This window comes from Episyrphus balteatus, chromosome 3, assembly GCF_945859705.1.
Source record: "Episyrphus balteatus chromosome 3, idEpiBalt1.1, whole genome shotgun sequence".
Classification (NCBI taxonomy): domain Eukaryota; kingdom Metazoa; phylum Arthropoda; class Insecta; order Diptera; family Syrphidae; genus Episyrphus; species Episyrphus balteatus.
This window is the reverse complement of record NC_079136.1, coordinates 20273863-20285988: the sequence shown is the minus strand read 5'-3', so window position 1 is coordinate 20285988 and position 12126 is coordinate 20273863. Positions and strand designations below refer to the sequence as shown.

At 29.9% G+C, this 12126-nt stretch overlaps 1 protein-coding gene across 9 annotated transcripts in view; it reads left to right on the top strand.

The window, feature by feature from the left end:
* The window catches only part of LOC129917094 (alpha-protein kinase 1), a 303161-nt gene that overhangs the window by 287752 nt on the left and 3283 nt on the right, over nucleotides 1-12126 (top strand). For 3 of the 9 annotated variants that reach the window (XM_055997430.1, XM_055997432.1, XM_055997431.1), the window contains exons 6-7: nucleotides 18-111; nucleotides 2224-2346. In XM_055997430.1, coding sequence (XP_055853405.1) covers nucleotides 18-111; nucleotides 2224-2346 — 217 coding nt within the window. Of the gene's footprint in view, nucleotides 1-17; nucleotides 112-2223; nucleotides 2347-7287; nucleotides 7778-8247; nucleotides 8953-9002; nucleotides 9663-12126 lie in introns of those variants that run through there. The other 6 variants (XM_055997425.1, XM_055997426.1, XM_055997427.1 and 3 more) reach the window with 5 other exon arrangements.

Sequence of the window (12126 nt, the reverse complement as noted above, 5' to 3'; positions counted from 1 at the left end):
TTTTTTTTAATTTTCAGGTTCAATGTGTATCCAGTTCGGAACCAGATGGAGTGGTGTCGCCACATAGTGTAGAAAGTGCACAATCGCCATCTACAACGGATTGCGAAAGAGGTACCAAAAATTTAAAGAAGGACTATTTGAACTTCTCCAGGATTGTTTCTTAGTTTGTTCTTTGCGCTCCTCTCTTTTTTGATTTAATTTTCTTTTAATTTGTCCTTGGAGATATAGTCTTACATTGTTTATGTTCGCTATTCACCAGCAGACGGTTTTTTCTTCTCTCTTGTCGAACGTACTAAGCTTCAACCAAGTCATCCCCATCTGTAGGCCATCCTCCTTGACTGATTTATGTATTCATTTTTATTCTAGTTGTTCAGAATACGATTTTGTTCCTTCAGATTTTAAACTGTAATTCTCTGATTAGATTTTTCACTTTTCATAAATGTTCTTAATTTCAAAATATATTTTGTCATTGGTATCTTCTCTAAATCCGTTCAAAAGCTTCCTTATGTTCAGACTGCTTGGGGCTTGCTTTGGCAGTCTCTATCCATTTCGAAGTAATTTTTCTATTTGTTCCTAAAATTAAGTATAGGGAAATCAGTTCTTAGCTTTTTGTGGACCGTAGGATTATCCCGAGGTTATTCCTACTCAATTTTACTTCCATTGTTTTTTGTTTTAATTTCCAAGAAGCCCATTAGACTGCTTTCGTTTAGGGTAGCTAAACCCAGTTAGCCCTAAGCCCTCACTCACACAATAGCTTCGACTTAATTGTAATTGTTGTATTTTGTATTTTGTAATTTTTTTTTTTTTTGTACAAAATTAGAGTAAGAGCCCCCGCACACTACAAACTTTCTATCGGCCGACAGTTTAGTCGGTCTCTTAATCAGTATGAAAATGTATGAAAGTGCGCACACTACAACGATTAAGTATCGGCCGATGAAAAAGTTTGTTTGATCGAAAAAAAAGTTTGTTTTGCTACACAATTGCCTTCAAACTAAAATGTTTCCTAGCGACCCGACTGTTTAGTTGGCTGCCTGTGCGCACACTAGGAGCCCAACCCGACTAAACTATCGACCGATAGAAAGTCTGTAGTGTGCGGGGGCTCTAAGTGACCATATGATCTCTTGAAATATCATGGGAGTTTGCTTCATTGGATTTGAAAAAGAGGTTTGTATCCGTTGATAGTCTCATTGCACTGTTTTGTTGCTGCTTAATGTGGTGTAGAGCATACAAAAAAGTACTATGGGACAAGGAAGTCTATTTCTTCTTTTTTGCTTTTTTTTTTTTTTGTTTGGTGATCGGTTCTTTTGTTGCAAGCAATGGTGTACATCCATTTAAGGATGTTCGGTTTACAACCCGATGAACTACTTTCTAGTCTGTTACACGTCCGTAGCTATTTCGTGTTGTAGGTTTAATTTTGATTTATCAAAACCTCCCAATAGCTGTTATGCCATACCATTGGGAAAGTGGAGTTATCGCATGCTTGAAAAAATCGGGATTTCTAGGATTTCAACAAACCAAGCAAGCTGCATAGAAGTACTTCTTTTGGACATCTTCTTGTTTTGATAATATTTAGTTTGTAAATTCAGATCTACTTTCACTTACTCCTTTTTTGAGCTTAACATGGTTTTTAGCTTAGCCTGGATTTAAAAATCGGCAACTATCGTTCTTTTTCCATTTTAGATTTAGATCTAGTATTATAGACTTAAGATCTCTTCAACTATTCGAGATTTGTCAAATTCGATTTGTCTAAGTCTAAAAATTGAATCAACTTTTTTTTTTTTTAAAGATGGTATCGATGTTTTGAGACTTTGTTTAATGATTTTCGATTTGTATTTGTTTTGTTATGATACACTTAAATTTATAGTCTACGCTTCATGGCGAATGTGATGGTCTTAAATGATGTTTCCTTTTATTGGCTGTGGCCAACTTAATCCAGGTTGTTTCTTCCAAGAGTTCTTTCAATTGGTTTTTCTTTAATTAATCTGAAACTCTCTTGGTTAAAGGGACCAAAAAGATTTATTTCTTGTTTTTTCTTAGGTTTTTCATTTATTTTAAGGCATAAAAATTCTAAAATTTAGGATGTTCCTATTGACTTCTGAAAAAGACTTTGAATTTCACTTCGGTTTCTAGTAGTTTATAATCATTTAAAAATGAAATACGAAATTGTTTTCAATAAAGTAAATTTAACTAACCATTTTTTGTATTTCTTTTTGAAAATTCTAGGTATGTCATATCAAACTACAAACATTTACAAACCATCGGATGCAAAAATTCGACGAGTCAAAACTCCGCCACAACAACAATTTAGTTCATCCACACAGGATATGATGAAACCCGATTCGCATGGTAAGTCACGAAATTCGGTTAATTATGGTTTTTGAATTTGCTTTCCTGTATTTTTTTTTTTTTACTTTTACTTTATCAACACTGTTTACTATATCCTTGAATGCCTATCATCTTTGTATCCCTTATTTTTTTATTATTATTTTCATATATCCCCATAAATGTTATATTGTATACATATAGTTATTTACAATTAAAAAATAAAATATATTATAAACATAGAGAGAGTTTACCCATTCACATAAATTCACTATACTAAAAAAAAACAACACGATTCATTAACCACATCCCTTTAATACAAATTTTTTGGTTTTAATTTTATTTTGTATATAGTATGTGTGTATGATTTTGTTGTTATTTTTTAACTTTACACTGACTGTAGTTATTTTGTAAAGTTCTTGTTTTTAATTGAATAATCTGTAAGAGTTGAGTTGATTGATTTTATATTTTTTTTTATTGGTTTTTGTCATTTTTTATGTAATTTTGCTTTCTTTTTGTATTTTTAATTTTATATTTTTTGTCCCTTGTATTTTTTTATTTATTTTTTAATAATTTAAAAATTGCTCAACAGTAACAAAAAAAAATTATTTATTTGTGTGTTTGTATTTTTGCTTTTTTTTTTGTAATTAATGTTAATTAAACTATTTTTGTTACTATTTGTTTGTCCTTATGTATGTTTAATTGGAATTGGCTAATTAATTTGTTAATTGTTTTTGGATTTTATGTTTTATTTTGTGTTATTTGTTTAATGTTGAATAATTATTGTTTTGTTATTATTTAAATTAACCATTTTTTTTCTGAACAAAATTTTTAACAGGTTGAAGGAAATTTTTTTGAATACAATAATGAAAATTGTAAATATTTTTTTTTTAAATTTTTATTTTAAGTGAAGGGAATTTTTTTTTTCTAACGTGAACTTATCATTAAGTCCCTCCTTACACTATTAACATTCCATCGCGTATCTGAAGCTCTAGAAACCATTTAATAGTTTGAAGCAAAATACATACGCTGTGACTAATTTCCGATAAGTTTTTTTGTGCGATTTAGATAGTTAAATTAAATCCAAGTTTAACCAGACAAATTTCTTGGGTTTTTGTTTTGCGACTTTTGAGTAAAGTCTAATTTAATTAGCTATATAACAGAAATATGGGAACTTATGAAATAAAAATTGAAAAATTGATATTTCAGTTAAGCATGTAATATTTCCTGGTCTCATTAATAAATGCATTCTCAAGTGTTGCATTGCATCCCTTGAAAACATTTTTCTTAATTAACTGATGTACGATAAAATTGTAAATGTTTTCATTAAGCAACCAATTAATATAAACTCAAGTTCTTTGTTAATAAAAAATCTTTCCCGTTTTGCGACTTCCCGATTTTTTGTTTTTTTTTTTTTTTTTTTTGTATTTGGAATGAATAGCTCGAGAATGTTTCATCTTGGTTACATATTGAACACAAATGTACTTCATAATCATAAAATAGAACCCTGATCAGACAATCTGTTTAACAAAAAAATAACAATATCTATGGATATTTTCTACTTCGTCCGTATTTTAAGGTTGGGAGGTAGGATTAACTCTTAATTTAGGTATTCGACCATCATAAATCAATATTAACCATAACCCAACATGAAGCAATAAATCGTATCGCGTTTTTCTTATTTCTTTTTTTTTTTTAATCCCTTTGTTGTAATCTGCGTTTATATCGAATCAGAGGGTGGGTGGTCCTTCCATCCCCCATTGGGAGAGAGATGGATGCCGGAAGCTCATACAGCAAAAAGATTACACAAAAAAATACCAAAATAAAAAACAAAACTTTGCCTGTTCCAACATAAGAGGGCGTTTTATTATTATTATTTCGACATTTCATATGTTTGGGTTTTTTTTTTTGCATTTATTAATGTTGAATATAGAATAATACAAAATACCTTTTTCATTTCCGCCTCCGTCAGTGCAGAGAGCGAGGAAAATACAACTCAGAACATAGGTGAACTGGAAGTAATAGCAAGAAGAATTTTTGCTATCTGATTTTTTTTTTTTTTTTCGAAAAAGAACAAAAACCTGAAAAAACCGTCAGATTCAGCAGACAGACGTGACGTATTAATTTTTCATGGATGCACAACAAATTACATTTTCCCAAATAACAAGAAGAACAAAAAAACAAAACAAATGTGGATTTTGTTCCTTCTTTTTTTTTTGAATTTTTACCCACGAAACAATTCCAAAGCTTTTTGGTTCTGTTGTTTTGTTTTAATGAAATTCAGTAATTGACTGGGATTTTTTGGGCGCATACATCGCATTAATGAAAGCTACGGTGAGAAATGTTGGAGTCTCATCCTCGCAAAGGGACAATAAATGGAAAAATACAAAACAAAAAATCAAACAAACAACAATATGACGAAAGGAAAATCTCCATGAACCAAAATTTATCGGTTCATTTTGTTTTTTATCATTTGAGTGGAAAACAACTTGAAACAGGCAGAACAGAACAGAGAATTCCACAGAAATCGTCCAATTGTGGGTGTAACTTAATGAACGAAAATCTGAATCTGGACATTGACGTTGGAATTGTTGCGAGTGGGAGTTGGTTATTCACATGAATACAACGAGGATGAAAAAAAAATATATATTTTATCAGATTGTTCGAATACTGAGAGAGAGAGAGGACCATTGGGTGTAATTTAAGGATTTTTAAATATTTCTAGGATTCAACGTTTTATGTTAATTGCTTGTCGACAAACAAATTTAAAAGATTCAAAGAATCACGTGTTTGAAAATTTAATGTTATACGCATTTTTATTTGTAAGCCTGAGTGTGCCTCTTTTAAACAATGTTTTAAACAGAAATGTTCCCTCAACGAAATGCGACATTAGAATGATGTCTACCATTACTTTGATGAAACTAACAGATATACTAAATTTCAAGGTTTATTAAAATACAGTTTTTAATCAATAGTCATGCTCAGAAAATATTTTTTAACGATTTATGGGGTTATATCTAGTTGTAAGTACGAAAAAACGTTCTTTTTTATGGATTTTTTGTGAAGAGGCATTTAATTATATAAACATAAAGAATACAAGTACATATAGCAAATTTAATTTATTACAAGAATTCGCTGTGTATTTAAAAAAAATATTGGGTTCCGTTATTTTTGTAGTAGATCTCCTAGACGACCTCCAAAAAAAGGTGTCTGGCGGTGAGCAAGATATCTCTGATCCAAATCACCTAAAACTAAAAAAACCAAAAGATTCATTTCCAGGGTAGACGAATGCAAGCAATGAACGAAGGAATAGTCAAAATTTTGATTTTTGACAAAATGGCGGCTTCGCAAAGAAAAAAATGGTTTTTTTTTCACGAAAATTTACACTTTAAAGTGGCTTGAAAAATCGAATTATTGTCAAAAACCTTATTCCTTCGTTCATTATTTGATTTTTTTTTTTTTTCAAAATTAAAGCTTAAAGCTTGCTTGGATAAGATATTTGTCGAGTTTTATAATTTGGGATTATTCATACAGTCTCTTTTTGCTGACGTGTTTCCTGCGTATCCTGTCGTAGTGCATGTCTGTACAGATCCTTAAGATCTTCCTCTCCAGGATTTCTTACTTGTTTAGATGGGATTTTGTTACCGTGAACCAGATAGAAATTAAGGTTGCTATTATTTGTGAGTTAAAAATCAACTAGTTACTTCAAAATCCCATTTTTTTAATACATATTAATAATTTTGTAGGTGGCCGGCTTTGTCGGTGGATCTAAAGATTTGAAAAAATAATTTGATTTTTTGTTTGGTGAAAGTCTTACAAGTTAATTTTTCAATGAGCATTATGATTTTTACTTGCGATATAGGTACTATAGGGCAAGTTTAGGATTCGTAAAAAAAATCGAACTCGAGATAACAATTTTACATGACATTACGATGATGGAGAATGCCAAAAAAGTGGGTCCGGCAATTCTGTCTCTCTGTCTGTCTGTCTGTCCGTCTGTAAGTACCTGGAGCTGCAGCATAAACTAAAGGAGTGATTTTCTTCAAACTTGGTAGTTAGCAGTTTTTGGTGATTCCCTAGAGGAGAAATTGAAATTTTTTTTTGTATAACCAAAACTAACGGTACCTGCCATATAACGGAAATAGAAAAGTTAATTTTTTTCAAAAACGGCTCTAACGATTTTGATTAAAATTTGTATGTGCAGTATTACACATAAGAGCCAACTTTTGAAATAAAAAAAAAATATTTTTTGTACCGTTATTAACGGTACCTGTCATAGAACGGTTTTTTTGGTTTCTGAATATCTCGTACAAAATTAACCTGATTTCAGCGAAAATTTTTATGCAAAAGCGTTTAGATAAAGGTAATATTAAAATTTTAGAAAATTTTCAAAAAGTGCATTTTTGGATTTTTAAAAAATATTTCAAAATTTTTTTTTGAAAAATCAATTTTTTTAACACGGGTTGGTGAAAAATTTTGAAATTTCGTTTTTATGTGTAAATTAATTATTTCTTTAAAATGGCATACTAATAAAAAAAATTTTATCGCCATAAAACCTACAAAAAATCTTTCTTAAAAGCCTATAGAAATTTCTTTCAATGTCCATTTCTTCATGGTTATAACCTGTGTAACGAATCCAATTGATATAACGCACTAATCAAAATTTCCTTGTTTGTAAGCCTATCTTTATAACAAAACAACCCTTTCATAGGTGCTGGTTGGCCTTAATCATCGCCTACTAAAACAAATATCTCCAAAACTCCCAATAATTCATGTTGTGTTTTGTCCCATACTAATATATTGTGTATATATTATATTCATGCATTACGTCATTTCTATCAAACCCCGACCATTTTTCAAATCATTTCTAAATCCCATTGCAAAAGGTTTTAAGAAAAAAGCAAAAAAAAAACTAAACAAACTATAAATTGAAAAATAAAAACAAACAAAAAAAACCCTCTCTAGAATCACCTACAAATTCGCCACCTTCATCAATGTCGGCAATAACCTCAACAATTAATAAAAACAATTTGGCCACAAGCCATCACCACCACCACAAACAACAGCACCACCACCACCATCAGCAACAACAACAGCATCATCAGCAATATCATCCGAATAACCGGAGTCCCATGTCAACATCATCGTCCACCAATGCACCATCAGCTACAGCATCAGCCATCCATATCGACTTAGCTCAAAATGGTATGCAAAAATCCTTCACAATTGGCGAACTGATTTGGGGTGCTGCTCGTGGCCATCCAGCGTGGCCAGGTAAAATTGTACGCCAACCCGACGGGATGTCAACACCTTGTGAGTATCAAAGTGCTACCACTTGGGTACAATGGTTTGGTGGCGGTGGTCGGTCCCATGCTGAGCTGGTAGCTGTTAATACTTTGAAGAGTCTATCCGAGGGTCTGGAAGCTCATCATAAAGCCCAAAAGGATACAAGAAAGTGAGAATTTTTTTTTTGCTAAAATTTTTATTTTCTTATACATAAAAATAATATAATGGAAAAAGATACATCAGGAGATAATTGATAGAGAAATAAATAGAAATAGCAAGTTTATTGGCCAATTCTTTCAAATTAGTTTAGAATATTTTTCTTAGCTAGAAAAATTAGTATTTTGATTGAAGTAGAAAGTACAAATTCATCTTTAAAATTAGTTTTAATTTTTTTTAATTAATTAATTTTTATTTAATTTTATTAAAAAAATATATTAATTAATTTATTTTCTTTTATTTTTTGTTTAATTTTTTTATTTTTATTCTTTTCGTGTCCGATGTTATTTTTTTCAAATCATCTACACACCTACACAACCACACACACATCATCACACAAACAACATTTCATTTCAAATAAATTCAAAAAAAAAAAAAAAAAAAAACTCCTAAAAAAAATGAAATGAAAAAAAAAAAATCCAGGAGCAGAAAATTAAATTCCCAACTCGAACGTGCCATTCAAGAAGCCATGACTGAATTGGATCGTATTTCAGCAGCTACAACACCACCCGGCAGCAACAACAACAATTGTTCCCAACCAACATCAACATCATCTGGCAGTCCCAATTCAACAAAACATCGCGGACGTGGCCGTGCCTCTATGTCGCAGACTGTTGTCCAGCAAAGATCCAAACCGATTCGGATAGCCCCAGCCCCGCCCAATGCCACCGCTAGTTCAACAATAACCACTACAAGCATCACGAGCATAAGCAGCAAGCAACAATCACCATCAACAAGTATTAGCCAAGTGACCAGCCAGCAGCTGCATCATCATCACCAGCATCACCATCACCAATCACAGACGCAATCGAAATGACCCGAATCTAGCAGCGCACTCTCGTGGTCAATGCAAACAGTTACTCTAGTCATTCACAATAACTAACAGTTAAAGGAGTTTCACAAACACACACCCACGCAGCACATATTACATAGAGAAAGACTGCTTTTTCAATTCGCCGCCGCCGCCGTCGATGGTACCGAAGTTAACGGTTTTGCACAGGATAACAGCGAAAATGCAGTCTTATAAAAAGCTAGAATAATAAATTGTTTTAATTTAATATTTTTTTTTTTAATTTTTAATTTGTTTTTATTTTTTTAAACATCAACAAAATAAATATATATAGTTTGTGTATATAATTTTTATTTGTTAAAAAATAAAAACCGTTAATTTATTTCAGCAAATAGACAATAAAGAAAAAAACAAAAAAATATAAACTGCAAATTGTAAAATAGACAAAATGTATTAAAAAATGAAAGAAGAAAACAAAACAAATTACGATATTTAGGTTTTTACAATTTTTATTAATTATTGTTTTTAATTTTAATTAATTTATTTATTCTAGTTTGTAAGTTTTATGAATATAATATGTTTTCTATTTTCTAAACAAAACAACAACAAAAAAAATAGTGATAAAACACAATACACAATTTAATGTTTCTTATTATTTTTTTTTTAATTTGCATATCAATTATAAACCAGCTGCAAAACAATTCTTTTTTTATATAAACAAAAAATTAAAAAAAAATAGTTTAAAAATAAAATAAAATTTTAAAATCAAAATAAATAAATATAAAAATAAAAAATCACATCCAATTTATTATACAATTAAAACAAACAAAAAAAAAACTATGCTTTAAGTAGAATCAGATTACAATAGACTAAAAAAAAAAAAACAAGAAATCAATTTTTTTGAAAAATAAAATAAAAAATATGTACTTGCATTTAACTAAGAAGTAAAGAAAAAAAAAATAGAAGAGAAATCATAAGTATGAAGTATTGTGTGTTTTTTCAGGATTTGAATTTATATTTAACAAAATAAAATAAAAAAAAAACATAAAAATGAAGAAGAAAAATAAAAATTGATTATTATTGTAATATTATGAACGTTGTTAATATTATTCACACTATAATGTAACATTATGTATATAAGAACAAAATGAACGAAATAAAAACAAAAAAGAAAACAAAAAGAAATTGAAAATTTAATTTGGAATGATATATCTCTTAGATGAAAAAAAAAAAAACAAACCAACAAAAAAAAAATAAAGGCAACAAAATGAAAAATGTTTCAAAAGAAAAATTTTGTGGTTTTAGTTATTTTGGAAATTTGTTGTTATTTTTTTTCTATTTAGGTTGTAGCTTGCGGAACGAAAAGATGAGATAATTATATTGAGGATAATGCATCACCCAAAAGGATAAGTATGAATTTTGGATTAAAAAATAAGTAAGTAGATATTCTTTGCACAAGTTGTTCTTGTTGAATTATCGCCCAGTTAACTTGTCAGAGGAAGTTTGTGCATTCTGCTTACGTTAGTACATCTATTTCAAAAATTAAGAAGAATTTTTTCATATTCAGAATTGAATCGTCAATGGTAAGAACGGAATGAGTCCACTTTTTTCCAAAATTGAATTTTTGATGCAAATCACATCTTTCAAGTTGAAAAAAACAAAAAAATTATTTTGGGTGTCGAAGTAACAGGGGTTGAAAAAAAGGGGTTTGAAGAACAGAATTCAGGATTTCAGGCTATTGATTATGTCTTAACTAAGACGTTCACGAGTTTTGATTTCAGAAAACGTTGAATGGGTTATAAGAGATAATAATACCGCAGAGTGCTATTAAAAGAGAGAGTGAAAATTGAAGATAGGGGTACAAAAGCCCCCTTTTTGGGTTTTTCAATATATCTCGTAAACAAAGCATAATTTTGATAAATTGATTTTAAAACTTGTTGTAGAGAATCAAATTTAATATGGAACACATTTTTTTTAAATTAAAAAACAAAATTCCATAGTCCAAAAAAACATGACAAAAAGTCAAGAAAAGCGATTTTTTGAGTTTTTTTGCTTTTAACGGTATTATAATCATATGCATTGCTCTCAAATCAAGAACAGCCCATCATAAGAACAAAAAAGGACTGATGGATTGAATCGAAAGTTTTTGGGTTTTGGCGGCATATTAAGCTGTAAATGGTACAATCAACATTACTGATTTCTTCTATACTTCCAAACGCCTGATCATCCCAAAATCCACAAAAAGCCCGTTTTTTCTTGATTATTCAAATTATTGCAAAAACTAAAAAAAATACTTTTTTCAAAAACACATACCTACTTGTAAAGAAAATTTCAGCTGACAAAACAAGTTATTCGTATTTCCAAGAGATCAAACAAAAAACCGGAAAAATTTCGAAAAAAAATTGAGCCGAACATGTAACTTGAAAAAAATTTCATTGTATATATTTTTCTCAAAACTAAAAAGTTCTAACTTTAAAGCCCTCTTTTCAAAATTTCAGTGCGACCAATTTTAAGGGAAATACAGTCACTTGAAAAAACCCCAAAAAATTTGGAATTTTTTGTGATTCTTTAATTTTTTTCGATAGTTTAGTTACCCCTACCTTTCAATTACTGAGATCACAAAAGATAGTTTTGTGATAATAAACAATTTTGGTATGCCACTGAAAATATTTATTAAAAGAAACATTTAACCAAAATAAAAAAAAAAAAAGTTTTTTAAAAGTAATGCTTAAATTTAATATTAACGTTAGTAGAACATTCTGTAAATTGTTGTAGAAACCAATTAATTTGCTTATACGAGAAAGTCCAAATTCAAAAAAATATTTCTATATGACGAGTAAAGATAATTAAGGTTCAACTTTTCACTTTTTCTATTTCTCAATTACGATTTTTCTCACGACACAAAAAAAAAGGGAACCTTAACCCCCTCCCCCTCAACGGCATAAAGCTCACGGGTCTGGTGTTGTTTTCTTAAGTCACCCCACCATCAAAAATAATGTGACAAAATAATCAGCAAATGATTTTGTTATCCATTTGCAAGACTTATCATAATCATCATAAGGCCACTGTGGCGTATACGTAATTTTTTTACTTTTTAAACCTGAAACCAAACTGGTAAGATCCAATTAGATCACATCATTAGCAAACGGCTCGACACGTTTACTTAAAAGCTTAAAACGCTCCAAAGAATCTTACAGGTGAACCTCAAAACGCTAATAGCCAATTAATGAAATGATGATGATTTTTGATTACATTATGAACAGTGTTACAGAATCTTAATCAACTTTTTTTTAGCTTAACACAAGCAGACCTGTGGTCGCAATTATCCTTACTTTTTTGTTCTCATACCAATTCAAACAATGTTATTTTTGTTTTGTTTTGCAAAACAAAAGTATTTTTGTTTTGATTTTATTTTCATCCCTAAAACAAAAAAACTGGTTTCATTTTTTTAGGGGGCTTGTTCATTCAGAACTTGGTTAACATCATCCATCAGTCATCACCAATTAAAAATA